Source organism: Leopardus geoffroyi, chromosome B3 (assembly GCF_018350155.1).
Source record: "Leopardus geoffroyi isolate Oge1 chromosome B3, O.geoffroyi_Oge1_pat1.0, whole genome shotgun sequence".
Lineage (NCBI taxonomy): Eukaryota > Metazoa > Chordata > Mammalia > Carnivora > Felidae > Leopardus > Leopardus geoffroyi.
The window spans coordinates 81825629-81845128 of NC_059337.1; the positions used below are offsets into that span (position 1 = coordinate 81825629).

The following is a 19500-nucleotide window of genomic DNA, read 5'->3' on the forward strand; positions in this document are numbered from 1 at the left end:
AGAGGAATTAAACACCTCTCTTCTGCTTTGTCTATTAAGTTTACCTTTGAGAAATAATGCAGAGTAGAGGGGCAGGGGTGTGAACAAACTTGTGCTGGAATACTGGAATAGATTTACTGACAAATTTTGTAATTTTTACGAAAAGGCACTTTTGTTTTTCTAGTTTAGTAACAGACCATAAATGTACTTCTGGTTGGCAGCAGCTGCATCATTATAACACAAAAAAAGCAACCTTGGCTACCTCCAGTACCTTATGTAAGAAATAAGAGTAACTTGAATTTAAAAGACTTTTTAAATGTTAACTTTACTGATTAACTGTTTTCAGCGTAGAAAACAAATCTTCCCCCAAGAGAAATTCTCCCCCAAATTACTTCTTTTAGACTTAACAAATTGGGGTAGATTCATGTTTTTGCTCATTTTTTATCTGCTGGCAACTATTTTCAGATCTCTAAGATTCTGATGACCTTGGGAAAGTCGCAGGACTTCAGTTTCTTCAATGGTAAAAGGAAAGGCATTTTTCTACTGTCCGTCCTTTCTCCACCTTTCAGTACCAATGCCCCAAAGAGAAATACATAGAAAGCCCAGGGCACCCCCAAACTTGTAAAATTTCTGTAAGCTTAAAAAAATATTGAATATACTTAAGGCTGTATAATAGAAGCCTGGTGGCCGATGTTTCCTAAGATTGGATTGGTAGTGGTGTGGAGCTGGCGTCTTTGGGGCCACCTTAAACCCCTAAATCTTGGTATCTCGCTCAACTTCCATTAAGAATGGAATAAACCACGGGCCTGTACGTCTCTGCCATGTCGATGGAGAATGGGATTCTTGCTCCCATGGAGTTTTGCCTTCTGGGTGAGTATGGCCCAGGTCCAGGGCGGGCGATGTCTGTAGTAAGCGAGCGATCCCCAGACAGGAAACTGGCTGCACATGCAGAAGTATCCATGCGAGCAGGTCCCCGCCAACGTGTTAGGGCGCATATTTTCCTCTCTTCAATTCTTTAATGCTCTGAGACCGTAGGGGAATTTACCGAAAATCTTTCAGTGCCCGTGCGATGTTTTGCAACGGCTAACACGGTATCAGGTTCTTTTGCAGTACTGTGGTTTGCTCTCAGTTTCAGCCAGAAACCGGAACAGAAGGAAAGGGAGAACGCAGGGAAGGTTCGGAGACTACCGCGCTCAGGGCTGCATGGTCTGCAGCTTCTAAAGCGTGGAGGATGGGACGGAGGAGGAGAATACGGAGAAAGGGGAAAGCGGAGGAAAAATACCCACGCCAATGGGTAAAAGGGAAAAGGTGAGAAGGAATGGAGTAGGAGAGGGAACCAATGGGTGGGAGAGGCGGAGGAAGAAGGGGGAGGGGCAGAAGCCAATCGAGGAGCCCGGACGCGAGCGAGGACGCGGCCCCGCGCTTGCTCCCCTCCCTCCGGCCCAAGCGCTCGCGCCTTCCCAGGCTCCCCGGAGACGAGGGCAGGGGCGGGGCCCAGCCGGGCGCGCGGCGCGGGAGGCGCCGCGAGGTGAGGGCGGCGGGGGCGGGGAATTGTGGGGAGGGCGGTGCGGGTACGCGCGCGCGCGCGCCCCGTCGAGGCTGCGCCGCCGCTCCGCCCCCGGCCGGGTGTGTGGCTGCGCGCGCGCGCGTGCGTTCCGGCGGTGCGCGCCGGGAGAGATGCTGAGGTAAAGTTCGGGAGAGAGGGAGAGAGATCCGTCAGCGCGAGGGAGCCCGAGTGGCCGCCATTACTGAGCCCGGCGCGGCGGCGGGCACTGGGGAAGGGGGGAGGGACGGGGCCGCCGCTGGTGGCGGGAGGGAGGGAGGGAGGGTGGGTTACCCGGCAGCGGGAGCTGTAGGGCTTAAGGTTTCGGGGCGTGTGTGTTGGGGAGGGCGGGGGGAGGTGGCTGAGGGGACGCGGCGCTGGGTGAGCGCGCCGGGGAAGAGAGGCGAGCAGAGAGTGGAGGAGGAGGCGGCGGCGGCGGGAGCGCTCCCCAGGAATGTCGCTGCCGCCGCCACCGCCGGGGCCGCTGCCGTTGAGGAGGAGACGGAGGAGACCCACGGTGTTAGGTAGGACCTTGCCATCTCAGCCCCTCCGGGCCTGCCCGCTCGCCCCCTCCCCGACCGGGACCCTCCCGCCACCGGCTGCCCCGCTCGGTCGCCGCCGCCGGTTGTAACCAGTTCAAGGCGCTGGGGCCCCGCAGCCACGGAGGGGAGCCTGGCGCCGCGCTCGGTCCTCGCAGGCCGAGCGGGGAGCGGTTGCCGCGGGGGGGGATACGGTCGGCGTGAAGGGCAGAGAGGCCGGGGGAGGGGGCGCTTTCTCCACAGGTGACGCGGCCGGGGTCGCCGGAGGCCTGGTTGTGGCCGGCGATCGCGCCGGCCCCGCCAGGCGTCCGCTCTTCGCCCGCCGCCCTCACTTGCCCTGCTCTCCGATGGTACGTGGGGAGGGAAGGTGGCGGTGTCTGTTGGCTGGGTTGCTGCTGTTAACGAGTTCCACCTGGAAGGGGGAGCGGGGGGGGTGGGCGCATATTCACGGAAACACAATCTTCATTGCAAACTTAAGCGCTTTTCAGGGGGATCGGCCCTTTCACTTTTCCCCGATCTCCCCCACTCCTCCCTGGGTTCTGTTCACCAATTTCCCATCTGCTGCGAAAGCTCGGGCAAGGGTGTGAGAAGTTGCACTGCGCAACCAAAACACGGGAGTCTTCTGGGTTGACTGCGTCCGGCTTGAGGCTTTGATACTGAGTGCTTGCTAGAATAATCTTTAGATTCTTCCTCTGTTTCCACTAAAGAAAAGTATCGGGGTGGGGGTGGGGAACCGCGCGGGAGCGCGCGCGCACTTATCCACACATAAATACTCACTCCCTCACACCCTCCCTCTTCAGCGTTATTAGAAATGCAAGTGAGGTGGAGGCTGTGGGTGTAGCTGACGCCGAAAGGTGCTCGGAAGTAAAGGCAAACTATTGGGACGTTTGGTAAAATTCCGACAAAGTTGTAGGGAGACGCTTATACTTTTGCCATACGATAGAAATCCAGTTTTGGCTCATGCTTAATAAATGGGAATTTTAAGTGTTTTAAGTCTCGACCAAAATAGACCTACGTACGCCCGTTTTTAAGTTTAAATTCCTAAATGTAATTTGCCTTTTTCTTTGTGATAGATAGGAAACGATGTCATTTTTTAAAACTACTCAGTTGTAAAACGGTGGAATACGTCGTTGTATTTACTGGTATTTGCTTATGCTGCCTTCTACAGGTGTGTGTGTGTGTGTGTGTGTGTGTGTGGGAGGGGTTTGCCGGCTTCACCTAAAACACCCAAAATCAGTACTCGGTTTGAAAGTGTATGGGGGGGGGGCGGGGAGCGGAGGAGTTATTTGCATTGAATTCATTTGTATTCACTTCTGGAAATATTTCTCAAAATCTTCGTTTAAAATGGTTCTTTTCACAAAAATTTGATCCAGATGCAACATTTGGAAAAATATTTGGTTAAGATATATTAGTAAAATGTGTTTTGGAGATGTTTTACTGTCAATTTCACTTGACTTCACTATGATAAAACTGCATTCTTAATGAGTATTTTTAGATATACATACCATATAGGTAATCTACTACTAGACAGTTGCCAAATTAAGGTTTTATTTCCATTTTAAATTGCTTTCTCATTTTTGGCTCTTTCAAATTGACCCACATTTCCCATATGTGTAGTAGAGCAGAGGAAGAGAGTGTTAAGTGTGGATCACCAAAAAACTTGCACAGGCCTTGGAGCACTTTATGAGACTAAACGTACATGATTGAAAATCTGCGTATACCTATGTATTTAACTTTCAAGAAATAGCACTATTGATCTGACTGACTTAAAGCAGTCTTTAGTTAGAAGGACACAGATGACTAGATGACAATTGATTTGGTTGTCATGTGTAGGCTACATTTTTTTAATCCACCTTAGCATATATTATTTTACCATTCTTTGTATATGTTGGTTATAAGAGCATTGGGGAATGGATCAGTTATACTTTGCTATAAGAAAGAATTGTTGCAGAATTCTGATATGTTTGTCATTTTTTAGTACCCCACTCCCATTTAAATTACTTTAGGGTTTTTTTTGGTTTTGTTTTGTTTTTAAGGAGAGTGTGCAAGCGGAGGAGAGGGGCAGAGGGAGAGAGAGAAAGTCATAAGCAGGCTTCACACTAAGCTCAAAGCCAGACTTGGGACTCCATGCCACGACCCTGGCTGGGTTGTGACCTGAGCCGAAATCAGGAGTCGGATGCTCAGCCGACTGAGCCACCCAGGTGCCCCACTTTAGCAATTTAAAAAATGTATTCCAAAATTAATATCTTAATTCTGTCACATCTGTAAAATGTTTTAAGCCCCACACTTTTTTTTTTTTTTTTTCCTGTTGTAAAGCAGAGTTAGTACACTTAACCCTTTTGGAGAAAATAAATTATTTTGACCTTGAAAATTAAGATTTTTTTTTTTTTTGAGGAATAAAATACTGTGTTTGCATTCCTTTTTTGGAAGTTGTGGTACAGCTTAGAATAATAGTTTTTAACTCATTTTTTTAATACTGAAGGAAAAGTTATGTCTCAGGAAGACTACTAAGCTTTTTCAACATTAGCAGGACTTCAGGTAAGTGTTGCCTTTAGTATTCCTCACTTACGTATGAAATGGCATAATACAAATTTTCTTGATAGCTACAGAGTAAGTTTCATTTGTTGCAACTTCAGGTTCCTTAGAAATTTTAAAAAGTATTAGAGCTGTAAGACCCATGATTTTTTTCTTCGCACACAAGAAGGTATGCAGAGAATATAATTGACTCAGGTGTTCTGCTTTAGTAGTATCGATGTTTCTAAAAAATGTTTGTAAAATACATTTAAAGTATACTAAGAAAATTTGGTTTTCTAAGAATGGTGAAGAAACTTTGATAAAGTCATTCATCATATGGTGACTTGAGTAAGCAAGCTTCTATTTTTTTAAATGCAGGTTGTAGTTAATCATTTTATCAAACCAGGAAAAACCATATTAGAAATTTAAAAAGTTCAGTGCTAAAAATATTAAGTATGAACTTTAACTCAATTGGTTTTAAAACTCTGGTACTTGAACCCCTTACGGATTTTTCCTGGATGGCATGAGACCTCCTTTGACAACCCACCCTCCCAAACCACAGTCACTTCTATTTTTGGTAAATCTATTGTACTTAAATATGAAAATTCCTTTGAAAAAAGAAATCTATGTGTAAAAGAAGGCCTTTGATTTGTTATTCATTAATTCATATTATCTTTATTTAGCATTTGCTGTGCGCCTGGCCTTGAGGATACCAAGATAAATTAGAGATTGTGTAGCTTGAGCTTTAGTTGACAAGGTAGTAACTATAAGGGAGTAAATACGTACAAGTACTAAGAGATGCAGAAAAGAGAACAACTATTTCTATCGGGGTCTCTTTGGGAATCGTTTACAGAAGAATTAATCATTTGAATTTGGATATATTAACGCAAATAGAAGTTTGAGATGGTAAGCAAGATTGTTTTTTTTTTTTTTCCCCCTCTATTTTGGAGGTTGCCTGTCCACAATACTTAGATTTGCAGTAAAAATAGATTATTAATGTTTGGTCATGTCTTTGTGTTGGACTCCTTAGAACTATTACTTGGGATTAAGAGTTATGAATAACTTTATAATTTTAGGGTTAAAATATGACCCGTATGTGTCTCTTGGTTAGATTCTACAGCTTTCATCATGAAGAGTTAATGGTAAAAGTGAATTTTCATTTTTCTAGCTTCATATTAGATTTAGCATATTTTATTCCTGAACAATATTTTGTTGAGCAGCTATGGCACTGTAAGTGATACAAGGAAATATAAAATATTACTCCCTTAAAAGAGCTTATAGCTTTGGTGGAAAGAGAGCTGGACAATTTAGCAATGGTTAGATGCCAGCTCAACATAGAGTAGAAGGAGCCATATAGAAGGCAGGACATACTGATTTAAAAATCAGTGTAAAGGAATTAGATAAAAAAGATAAGATTTGGAAATTGAAGAGGATTGGAATAAGTAAGGAAAAAACAACTAGATAAGTTAATGACCTTGTAGACCAAAAGCACAGGGAAGTGAGGATAGGTTGGCAGGTGAGAGGAAAATATAAGGTAAAAATGTAAGAGCATCAGTTTGTACCTTTTGAGAAAAACTGAAAGATGTGGGGAAAAGTTAATAGATTAGATAGAAGGTTAATAGAAGGAGTGATGGGGAAAGAAACAATTTTTGTGTTATTATTTATCCTCTTTGCTGTATTTGGCATTACCAGCAGCCTTAAAAGAAGTTGTACGTTGGTTCTGATAGTTTGTTAGTTCTCTTCCCGTTTATCATGTGTTCTTCCTGATCCAAAATTTTCTTTCCATACTTAACTTTTCAAAGCCAAATAATAGCTCTTTTTATTTACTTATTTTTATTTTGGTTGATAGTTTATAGAACTAGTGGAAAATTAACATTCCTATATGATCTGAGCTTTGAAAAATCCAGATTTGCTACTCTTCTTTGTTGACTAAGTAATTACTTAGATGTTTTTTATAAGAATAGTAAATGATCTCTTACATAATTTTCTTAAGGTTATGATCTTCAAATTTATGTTGCTAATCTTGATGTTGCCTTATTTCATTTCTTTATTTTGATTTTTCTTCAGAAATACTGTCACCTGAAACTCAAGTGATACTACCGTCTGTTGCTGAAACTGAGTTTTTCATTAAGAAACATTGACTCATTTGTCTTTATTATCATTAGCAGCCAGTCACCAAATTCTTTTTTCTTGGATTGCTCTTTTCATTTCTGTGATAGTTCAGGTGTTTCAAGTCTCCGGTATTTGTCCATCTTTTGGGCTTTGTGCCTCAGCAAATCTAATTTTGTATTCCACTGCTAGTTTATAATGGCTTCTTATTGCTTATTACAAGGTTTAACTCCTGCTTGCCCTTGAAGACCTTCTTATTGTTGTACCTTTTATCTTCAGAAATAAGTGAAATAAGAAATAAGTCTACTTTTCATCATGACAGCTATGCTCAACCACTCCACCCTAATCACACACCTAGAATTACTTCTTTTTAAAATTCAAATCCAGTCTATTTTTCAGAGTTGCCTCCAGTCCTTTCCATACTCTGAAACTTAATCTATTCCAGGAGTTTCCAAGTTATGACCCTTGGACCAGATCTGGTCTTTTGCTTCTGTATAATGGCTTTTTACATTTTGAAATGGTTAAGAAAACAGTTAAAAGAATAATATGTGTGATATGTTAAAGTTATATGAAATTCAAATTTTAGTTCTCAGACACAACCATGGTCATTCATTGAAGTATGGTCAATGGCTGTTTTTGCGCTATGACCACAGAGTTGGATTGTTCTAACAGACACCGTATGGACGCAAAGCCTAAAATATTTACTGTTTGGCCTTGTGCAGAAAAAGTTTTCCAAACCCTGATCTATTCCAACTTGCACTGATCTTTCATTTTTTTTGAATTCCTATTGCACTTACCAATTCCATGGTATAGCACATTGTCTTTGTCTTCTCAGTTATGGTGCTGTAAAGTTTCTTTAAAAATAGTGGAGGAGGTACTTTTAAGCCTCCCCCCCCCCCCAATATATACCTTCTTTTTAGTCTATACATCTTCCTGAGATTCTTATTCAGCCTCTTAATGTTCCCATCACGGAGAAAATTGTTAAGCCTTATTTAATGTAGTTTGTATCATGAAAATAATGATTTCCCTCTGGTATAGCATTATAATTTTGAATGTGAAATCATGCCCTTCCCTTCACTTCTCTGTTTTCTCCAAAGCGAGAAGACTCAGACTCTGGAAGGGAGGTGAACATTTTCATAGTGCCAGCTTAGTGGACTTTCCTGCATATACCTTTGTACCCTCAAAACTTCTGACATAAAGCTGAGCAGATAGTGGTAACCACAGTAAATACTTAATGGATTGTTTACATAGGTTGATATAAATCAGGCGACCTTTGGTTCTTCTGTTTTCACCGGAGTGAGGAAATGGTCTAGAAAGAGTTTAGAATAACTTTCATACCAAGGCGTGGGACATAACATGTTGTTAGAGGAAAGTGTCGATTAAATAATAGGGTAGGCAGTAATTCTGTTTGGAAATATTTTAGGTCATTGGTTTTCAAATATTTTATGCAGTGAAACTTTTTTCAAAGAATAAATATTTGAAATATCAAAAGATAAAAATGAATGAAAACAGAATTATCTTTACTGAGTAGGGCTTGGGGAGGGAGCTCCAGAGTACTGCCTACTTGGACCCTCCTGGAAATACTTCCATTGAGCCTTCAGGCTTGCCTAATTTGTGTTAACCAGCAAACTGTTGGTCTTGGACAAATCTGGACTTTTTATATTAGAATATTATGCTATACTAATAGACTTAGGGCCCATAGCATTGTGCAATTTTTGTTAATTTTGACTACAAATACGACTTCAGTGGTTTAGGATCTGAGTTTGGAGACTGGCCCAATTACTCATCAAATATTTGAGCAGCCAGTTTGTGTCAGGCACTGTTTAGGGTGTTGGGAATGTGGTAAAAACAACAGCAACAAAATCTCCATTCTAACGTAGTTTAATCCTAAATCCTAACCAGGATATGCTTCCAGGTTATTTAGTCACTACATAAATTGTTGAAATTTTTAATAGATTCTCTTCATTCACTTGATTATAATCTTGTGTAAAGACCAATTCATTGGGATGATGTCTTTAGTGTTCCTTTCAACCTTAAGATTATGTGCTTATGTGGTAGAATACTTGGTCAAAGAAAATGTTGTGGAATATAATTGACTCTTCTACAAGTATTACATTGTTTAATGACTTAACTATTGTATATGTTAAAATGGCTTTTTCATCTCCTCTTCTAGTTTTTCGCTAATAATAAATTTGTTAATAAATTTGTTACTGAGAATAAGAATTAAGTAATACTGTATCAATATTGTACCATATTCATCTTTAGTAAATCAGTTGATAACTTTTATTAAGCTAGGTTACATCACCTGAGACTGTGAAATATATGACAGTCTTCGGGCTCCGGTCTGTCTTTTCTCAAATATTTGATTATGTAAGAGATAACTTTGTTTGACTTAAAGAAGCTGGAGCACGTACTTACAAAGATCCTTCTGTTTAGTTCTGGAAAATGTAATTTCTTATAATATTTCTGATTCTAAAAGTTTCAAAAATTAGGGCTAAATGTAATATAGATCATAATCTTTATTCTGGTGGCTTAAGTTTTGACTGTTTTTGGAATCTTGAAATATATGTGCATTTCTTCCGTTAGTAGCTTTAGATTAATATATTACAGTGCTTATTCAGTAAACAAATGTGCTTTCCTCTTTTTTTGACCAAAGAATTAAGAACATTTTGATTTTAATATTTATTAGCATTCATGCATTTATTGAGTACTAAGTAGGAGGCACTGTTGGAATCTTGTGGAATATATTGATGAAATAAAGATTTATGCCTTTGTGGATCTTTGTTAAATCTGGAGTAGGGGTGGGGAGAGGGATAGAGTCTAATGACAAGTAAATAAGTTGCAAGTAAATTAGGAGGCAAGGTGGACTTTGGAAGTTATTAGGAAAAGTAAGTGTAAAGGCAGAGGCATGCTTAGCATGTTAAGAAACTGTGTTAGTGTTCCTCAGTGTGTCTAGAGCAGAATGAGTGTGGGAGAATATATGAGAGTAGGTCAAAGAATAAGATAGGTTTGGAGAAGGCAGATCTTATGCCATAGAAAAGATTTGACTTTTAGGAGCCACTGGAGGTTTTCGGACCTAAGAATGGGAAGCTCTGACTTAAGTTTTAAAAGAAACTCTGGCTGCTCTGATAGTGATAGGGGAAGGGGAGCAGGAGTGGAAGCATGGAGATTAATTGGGAAGCCTTGGAATAATCTAGGGCCAGATATGATGGTGGATGGGTCAGATTAGAGCACTAAATGTAATGAAAAGTGATAAATTCTAGATACATTATGAAGATAGGACCAACAGGAATTTCCTGACATGGTGTAATAACTTAAAAGTGTAAAATAATTAAGATATCACACCTTTTATCTATGAATGCAGAAGTTTTGTGAGAAGATAGAAAACGAAGTTTTAGTTTAAATCCAGAATTACTAAGAATTTATTTTTTTCAGTTTCCTAGATTCCTTGTAGAACTTAAAAAGCTTTTGTTTTTGTTTTTCATGGAAAGCCACTTCATGTTATTAAAACTCATTTAAGAGGAACAAGTTGTGTTTGAATGACTTAGTAAAATATCTTTGAAAACTTAGTTGTATAGATCGCTTCATTTCTGAGACAATTGTAGGGACCACTCAAGAAGAATATTAGGCAAATAGTTTTTCTCTCCCTCCAACTCTCTCATCAACTGTAGCTCCACTGAAGTTAAACATTTTTCGTTAATTTCTGTGAAGATACTTAATCTAAACATTTCCTTGAAATGGTTATAAGGTAAACTTAAAGGCAGAATGAGAAAGAAACTGCATTGCAAACATAAAAAGCAGTAGTCCTGCTTAAGAAAATAAAGATGGGTCATCCAGAGACTCATTTTAACTGGATTGCTTTGAGTAGGTCATTGCTACTTTTGTCTTGGTTCCTTCATGGGTAAAAATATGAGAAAATGAGAACAAGTTATATGAAAGAAAGTCACACCAAAAATCAGAAAGAGTAGGAATCAACATTATCAGATATTACCATTACACATATCTGAAAGGAATTTTCAAATTAAATTGAATAATCTGCATATATATATTAGCCATTAGTTTATTACTAGGAGCACACAAAAAAAGAAAGGATTTTTTTTTTTTTTTTTTTTTTTTAAGCACAGAAGAAAAACTGCCTCAGTTGGTTAATGGACAGGAATTTTGACCTGGATATTGAGGGCCAGAAGGTAATTCATGTAAGTATATACTATCCAGGTGTCTGAAATTAAATGCCCTTATAACCTATTACAGTCAACCTCATGAAAGCTATCTTTCTCCCACGAGGTGGTAATACCATACTCAACAAATAGCAAAATGTTTTGGATGACCGGTGACAGTTTTTTTTTTTTCCCTAGTCTATGGTTTCTCAAACTTTTTTAAAATCTGAAAACATTTTTTATTACTATATTTTATTTTATTTTTTAACATTCATTTTTTTTTTTTGAGAGAGAGAGAGAGGGGGGGAGAATGTGAGTGAGTGGGGGAGGGGCAGAGAGCCAGGGAGACACAGAATCCAAAGCAGTCTCCAGACTCTGAGCTGTCAGCACGAACCACGAACCGTGAGATCATGACCTGAGCTGAAGTTAGAAGCTTAACGGACTGAACCACCCAGGCGCCCCTGAAAACATTTTTATTAAATTAGGGCTTTTGAAAAGAAAATTAAAAAAAAAATCTTTTGGGTTAAGTAAACTTCTAAATTAGATAAAGAGTGCACTGCTTTGATGAGATTTGGAGGGAGAGAGCAACTATTTGCCCGGTATTCTTCTTTCCTACCTGTAGGTGAAAGAATTTTCCATCATTGTTTGAAAATCACTATGGTGACTCATGACATAAAGCTCTGCAGCTGACTTCATAATACCAGCAGGTAGCCTTCTTGAAAGAAGAACATGGATGTTACTTAAGTGTCTAATTGATAGTTTACTGTGAATTTGGTGTGAAAACCATAAATGTCATGTAGAGCTACCTTATTTCTAATTTAAACTTTAATATTCATGATTCAAAGCCTGCCACTATCAAATTTATTAGGATGTGTAGAAGCCTCATTATAAAATTTGATATAATAGTTTTATTTCTCATTAGATAAGAAGCTTTCCATTTTTCACTGACCTGTGAAAGGGTGGTAACTTCATGCCTTCACTCCATCTTCTTTTAATTTTAAGACCCTTTTCTTTCTGAAATTTTTATTTTTAATGTTTCTTTATTTTTGAGAGGGAGAGCTCAGGTAGGGGGGCAGAGAGAAGGGGACAGAGGATCCAAATTGGTTCTGTGCTGATAGCAGTGAGCCTCATACAAGGCTCGAACTTGTTAACTGCGAGATCATGACCTGAGCTGAAGTCGGACGCTCAGCCAACTGAGCCACCCAGATGTCCCTGTGAAACTTTTAAAATACATTCTACGATAAGAGTGTTTTCATTTCTGCTTACACTCTATAGCTTAAGATAGAAAGCTACCTCAGTATTTTGAGGTACATGCTGTAGGAGAGCAGAAACGTTTCTGTTAATGTTTGAGTAAGCATATATGAGGAATGAATAGTGACTGTTAAGGCAAGGGATTAGGTTTGTAGTTGAGAATTTTCTATAATACTTAGGTTCATATGACAATGTACTGTTACTTTTCTGTTAACTTTGTGTCTCTTAAACTGGAAGGCAGGGGACAGTCTTAACATGCTTTGAATTGCTTAGTTTTCAGAATAGATGTTTGTTTAATTAAGAGCCATATGTAGTGCTAGTATTTATGCTGTTGAACATGAAAATTCCCCAAAGTAATCACTAGGTAGGTTTTCTTTTGATGTACATTTTAAAGAGTATTGTCTGCAGTTTTCTGCTTTTCTAGTAGGACAAAAGGATTCTATTCCTTGTTTTCGATTTTTTTCTTAATTCTTAGTTATGGAATCATTGTGTTGTTTTCCCAAACTAATTTCCTTTTGCCTTTTTATTACTGTATGTAATGTTGTTATCCAGTTCATTCACTGTGTTTTTTTATCAGTAAATACAAATATTCTTTTACACAGTTTAGGTAAAGAAAGTTAAACTTGTGCTAGGTGTAAATACCCAATTTGACCAGATTAAGATTTTTTAAAAGGTTTATTAATGAAAAAGAGTTAATAGGATTGGAAGGACTGCCCCAATTTCTCTTACTTCTAGTTATCATATACATTGCTACCAGATAAATTTTTTTAAGTCACAGGTCTGACCAGATCATTTTTTTGAAAAAATCCTTGACAGTTTCACTGGTTCTAAGAATCAAATTAATAAACAGAACTAATGCTTATTAAACCCTTTGTTGGCTAGGTGCTTAACATTTAAAAAAATGATTTCTTAAATTTGTATAGATACACAGCCCCATTTTATAGATGGGGAAAACATGTATCAAAGCAGTTTTGGTTTTACTGTTGTCATAAACTCAAATAGATTTGAAATAACTTTAACTATTTGTGTTGCTTTTTCTACATAGGATTATTTTATTAGGAAAGTGAATCTAGTAAATGCTTTGTTTGAATGTCATATGGCAGATGCTAGTATTTATAGTTGAGGCTAATAGAATAAAGTACATGAATACAAAAATCTGAAATTTTACTTTTTAATATTATTTTACCAGAAATGTTAGTCATAATTCTGAATTACAATTTCTGTTACTCATTAGTTGTTAGTATAGTAAATGTATAGTATATTTTGAATAAATGTTTACTTGCATTTGAGGTCAGTGTAGAAGCCAAGTATTTGGGGCAAGTGGTGGTTCTTTGTATTTTTTCTCTATGTTCTTTATTTTGTTTGAACTGAAGATAATTTTCACATATGTTGATGTCCAAATGATATATTGCTTTTAATTCAACCTCAAAAGAATGAGGAATCTATAAATAAGATTATTCTAAAAGACTGATTCATTGCTTCCACATAAATAACCTAAATTAAATTGCATGTAGTTCTTCCAGGTTATTTAATGTTGCTAGTGTATCAAATACTTGTAGAAGATTATCTCAAATATATAATCTCCAAATTCTTTAGCTTACTGCTACTTAAAATGTGGTCCATGAGCTTTTTGTAGCTACTCTTAGAGGAAATAAATACAGAAATCAAGAACATTTAGAAATAATTTGACAGTGATGTTATGTCTCTTCAATCTAATAATTGGGGCTTGGATTTTTAAAAAACTGCATTTATTGCATTTTGCAAAATTGAACGTGCAGGCAGATATGAAATAAAAATTGATCCTTTGATAGTTTGAAGAACTTTGGTCTGGTTAAATACTCTCAGTATTTGTATTAACTGTCCATTCTACTTACCTATTGAAGTGTGAATATTTTAAATTTGTTTTTGGGCATAAAATTTTATAGATTTCACAGGAGCGTTTTGAAACTTTATGAAAAATTTTATTTAATTCTAACATCTTGCTAAATTTGTATGAAATTCCATTTTAGGGAACAAGTTTTGGGGAATAATGTAATAGAAAGCAGGTTGTTTTGAAAGTTGTGAGGAAGTTGTTAAGGCAACTAGTTGCTTTAGTTATCAGCAAACATACCTCCAGTCACAGAAGGCAGGAAAATTGAGGGAGGGGAAAGGACTAGTTGTTGCTTCAAACTTTTAGGAAGGAATAGAGACAAAACGCACATTTGGTCAGTAGGGGCTTAGTTTAAAGCTTGTGAAACATTAAATTTTGTATGTAATTATTTTAATTATTACATTTCTCTTACATTTTGAAGTCCGGTTGCATTTATAATGGTAAATCTTAAGCAGTGTTTAATGGTGGTTTCAAACCTAAAATACATGTAACATTAATATCCATAGTGCTTTGTTACGAACATCTGTAGTATGTATATAATTTAATATGTAATTCCTGATTAAGTTTTGTCCTTTTTCTCCTCTTTCTAGGAAGATGATCGTTATGATCTTGAAGACCTTTCTGCATAGAAATGAGGGAAGTACAAAGAACCAAATATAGTTCTGAACTTTCGGATCTGTATTTTGAGATGATTTTATTTTCAGAATGAGAAGTATATCTGGTTATCTTTATGAATGTAGAGACATGAGAAGAGAGTTATGATGGCAAAAAACAAAGAGCCTCGCCCCCCATCCTATACGATCAGTGTAGTTGGACTCTCTGGGACTGAAAAAGACAAAGGTAACTGTGGAGTTGGAAAGTCTTGTTTGTGCAATAGATTTGTACGCTCAAAAGCAGATGAATATTACCCAGAGCATACTTCTGTGCTTAGCACCATTGACTTTGGAGGACGAGTAGTAAACAATGATCACTTTTTGTACTGGGGTGACATAACACAAAATGGTGAAGATGGAGTAGAATGCAAAATTCATGTCATTGAACAAACAGAGTTCATTGATGACCAGACTTTCTTGCCTCATCGGAGTACGAATTTGCAACCGTATATAAAACGTGCAGCTGCCTCTAAATTGCAGTCAGCAGAAAAACTAATGTACATTTGCACTGATCAGCTGGGCTTGGAACAAGACTTTGAGCAGAAGCAAATGCCCGAAGGGAAGCTCAATGTAGATGGGTTTTTACTGTGCATTGATGTGAGTCAGGGATGCAATAGGAAGTTTGATGATCAACTTAAATTTGTGAATAATCTTTTTGTCCAACTATCAAAATCAAAAAAGCCTGTAATAATAGCAGCAACTAAATGTGATGAGTGCGTGGATCATTATCTTAGAGAAGTTCAGGCATTTGCTTCAAACAAAAAGAACCTTCTTGTAGTGGAAACATCAGCACGATTTAATGTCAACATCGAGACATGTTTCACTGCACTGGTACAAATGTTGGATAAAACTCGTGGCAAACCTAAAATTATTCCCTATCTGGATGCTTATAAAACACAGCGACAACTTGTTGTCACAGCAACAGATAAGTTTGAAAAACTTGTGCAGACTGTGAGAGATTATCATGCAACTTGGAAAACTGTTAGTAATAAATTAAAAAATCATCCTGATTATGAAGAATACATCAACTTAGAGGGAACAAGAAAGGCCAGAAATACATTCTCAAAACATATAGAACAACTTAAACAAGAACACATAAGAAAAAGGAGAGAAGAATATATAAATACTTTACCAAGAGCTTTTAATACTCTTTTGCCAAACTTAGAAGAGATTGAACATTTGAATTGGTCAGAAGCTTTGAAGTTATTGGAAAAGAGAGCCGACTTTCAGTTATGTTTTGTGGTGCTAGAAAAAACACCTTGGGATGAAACTGACCATATAGACAAAATTAATGATAGACGAATCCCATTTGACCTCCTGAGCACTTTAGAAGCTGAGAAAGTCTATCAGAACCATGTACAACATCTAATATCAGAGAAAAGAAGGGTAGAAATGAAGGAAAAATTCAAAAAGACTTTGGAAAAAATTCAGTTCATTTCACCTGGGCAGCCGTGGGAAGAAGTTATGTGCTTTGTTATGGAGGATGAAGCCTTCAAGTACATCACAGAGGCTGATAGCAAAGAGGTGTATGGTAGGCATCAGCGAGAAATAGTTGAAAAAGCCAAAGAAGAGTTTCAGGAAATGCTTTTTGAGCACTCTGAACTTTTTTATGATTTAGATCTTAATGCAACACCTAGTTCAGATAAAATGAGTGAAATTCATACAGTTTTGAGTGAAGAACCTAGATATAAAGCTTTACAGAAACTTGCACCTGATAGGGAATCTCTTCTACTTAAGCACATAGGGTTTGTTTATCACCCCACTAAAGAAACCTGTCTTAGTGGCCAAAATTGTACAGACATTAAAGTAGAGCAATTACTTGCCAGTAGCCTTTTGCAGTTGGATCATGGCCGCTTACGGTTGTATCATGATAGTACCAATATAGATAAAGTTAACCTTTTCATTTTAGGGAAGGATGGCCTTGCCCAAGAACTAACAAATGAGATAAGAACACAATCCACTGATGATGAGTATGCCTTAGATGGAAAAATTTATGAACTTGATCTTCGGCCAGTTGATGCCAAGTCGCCTTACTTCTTAAGTCAATTGTGGACTGCTGCCTTTAAACCACATGGGTGCTTCTGTGTATTTAATTCCATTGAGTCACTGAATTTTATTGGGGAATTTATTGGAAAAATAAGAACTGAAGCTTCTCAGATCAGAAAAGATAAATACATGGCAAATCTTCCATTTACATTAATTCTGGCTAATCAGAGAGATTCCATGAGTAAGAATCTACCAATTCTCAGGCACCAAGGGCAACAGTTGGCAAACAAGTTACAATGTCCTTTTGTAGATGTACCTCCTGGTACATATCCTCGTAAATTTAATGAAACCCAAATAAAGCAAGCTCTAAGAGGAGTATTAGAATCAGTTAAGCATAATTTAGATGTGGTGAGCCCAGTTCCCACCAGTAAGGATGTATCAGAAGCTGACTTGAGAATTGTCATGTGTGCCATGTGTGGTGATCCCTTTAGTGTGGATCTTATTCTTTCACCCTTCCTTGATTCTCATTCTTGTAGTGCTGCTCAAGCTGGACAGAATAATTCCCTAATGCTTGATAAAATCATTGGTGAAAAAAGGAGGCGAATACAGATCACAATATTATCATACCATTCTTCAATTGGGGTAAGGAAAGATGAACTAGTTCATGGGTATATATTAGTTTATTCTGCCAAACGGAAAGCGTCAATGGGAATGCTTCGAGCATTTCTATCAGAAGTTCAAGACACCATTCCTGTACAGCTGGTGGCAGTTACTGACAGCCAAGCAGATTTTTTTGAAAATGAGGCTATCAAGGAGTTAATGACTGAAGGAGAACACATTGCAACTGAGATCACTGCTAAGTTTACAGCACTGTATTCTTTATCTCAATATCATCGACAAACTGAGGTCTTTACACTGTTTTTCAGTGATGTTCTAGAGAAAAAAAATATGATAGAAAATTCCTATTTATCTGATAATACAAGGGAATCAACCCATCAAAGTGAGGATGTTTTTCTACCATCTCCCAGAGACTGTTTCCCCTATAACAACTACCCTGATTCAGATGATGATACAGAAGCACCACCTCCTTATAGTCCGATTGGGGATGATGTACAGTTGCTTCCAACACCTAGTGACCGTTCCAGATACAGATTAGATTTAGAAGGAAATGAATATCCTATTCATAGCACCCCAAACTGTCATGACCATGAACGCAACCATAAAGTGCCTCCACCTATTAAACCTAAACCAGTTGTACCTAAGACAAATGTGAAAAAACTGGATCCAAACCTCTTAAAAACAATTGAAGCTGGTATTGGTAAAAATCCAAGAAAACAGACTTCCCGGGTACCTTTGGCACATCCTGAAGATATGGATCCTTCAGATAACTATGCGGAACCCATTGACACAATTTTCAAACAGAAGGGCTATTCTGATGAGATATATGTTGTCCCAGATGATAGTCAGACTCGCATTATTAAAATTCGAAACTCATTTGTAAATAACACCCAAGGAGATGAAGAAAATGGATTTTCTGATAGAACCTCAAAAAGTCATGGGGAAAGGAGGCCTTCAAAATACAAATATAAATCTAAAACCCTGTTTAGTAAAGCCAAGTCGTACTATAGAAGAACACATTCAGATGCAAGTGATGATGAGGCTTTCACCACTTCTAAAACAAAAAGAAAAGGAAGACATCGTGGAAGTGAAGAAGATCCACTTCTTTCTCCTGTTGAAACTTGGAAAGGTGGTATTGATAATCCTGCGATCACTTCAGACCAGGAATTAGATGATAAGAAAATGAAGAAGAAAACCCACAAAGTAAAAGAAGATAAAAAGGTAAGTTTAACTTATAAAACTTTACTGAACAGTAATAATGTTTATGAAGATGTTTGTTTTGCCTTTTAAACTACATATTTTTTAAGGTAACGAATTGAATATTACTGAGAACTTAGGCTGCATTAGGTCATTCGGTAAATAATTAGCTTTTTTTAATGTTTTTAGTATTTTGTGAGGGTGAATTATTTTCATTACTTTTTAAATTGCATTATTTTTTACTTGTGTTTTTAGTGTAGAAGTTTGAATTCTTATTCTTCAGTGTAATTATTCTAGGTGAATATGCTTATTTTCCTTTTAGAAACGGAGATATAAAGTGATTTTGCTCTTTTTTTTTGTTTTTACGTATCCCATTTATCTTTTTTCCTTCTTGACCTAGCAGTTTTGCAAAATTAATTTGACCTACCAGTATCAAAGATACTAAAATATAATTAATAATTTGTAATATTGGAAATTATTTGCAATTTTGGAATTTACAGTTCCAGGAAGCTTCTTTGTGGATGGTGGTGTCATGCCTAAAGACATACAGAAAGGTTTCTGAAGTTTGAATTGTAACGTTCTGACCAAATAGCAATACAGTATCCATTTTCAGTAGATATTAATTTACCTGATGGTATTAAGCATTAAAAGCTTAAATATGTATGCTATTAAAGTTATAATTAATAATTTTAATTAGATCTTTATCACAGTGGTACCTTAGCACCTTTACTTCCAGTACTCTTTGACTCTTGAGTGTGCATAAACTTTCTTCAGATTTTTTATGGTTTTAAGATAGTCTTTCAGCAGGCTTTCATTGTCCATGTTGATAATTTTTTCATCAGTTATGTATGTCCATCATCTTAGTACATATTTACTGCAGGTACTCACAACACATGCTACTAGCTAACGATCTTTCATACTCAGCTATTAATCACTAGTTTTCACTATACATTTTATCACCACCAAAAGACTTCAGCATTTTTTCTTATGTTATTAAAACTACTTAATGCATATTAACAAAAATAAAGCATTTACAGCCTTTCCATTTTAAATTGCTTTTGTGTATATGTGTGTTATTTTTCTA

The 19500-nt window shown here is 37.6% G+C and overlaps 1 protein-coding gene across 8 annotated transcripts in view; it reads left to right on the plus strand.

Annotated features, from left to right (window-relative positions):
- Positions 1–943: 943 nt before the first annotated feature.
- The window catches only part of ARHGAP5 (Rho GTPase activating protein 5), an 81222-nt gene continuing 62665 nt past the window's right edge, over positions 944–19500 (plus strand). For 5 of the 8 annotated variants that reach the window (XR_006704922.1, XM_045450643.1, XM_045450647.1 and 2 more), the window contains exons 1-2: positions 1685–2046; positions 14553–18440. Coding sequence is in view for 7 of the 8 variants with exons in the window: in XM_045450643.1 (XP_045306599.1) it covers positions 14721–18440 (3720 nt within the window). In the remaining variant the exon portion in view is untranslated. Of the gene's footprint in view, positions 1288–1518; positions 1665–1684; positions 2047–4548; positions 4600–14552; positions 18441–19500 lie in introns of those variants that run through there. The other 3 variants (XM_045450645.1, XM_045450644.1, XM_045450646.1) reach the window with 3 other exon arrangements.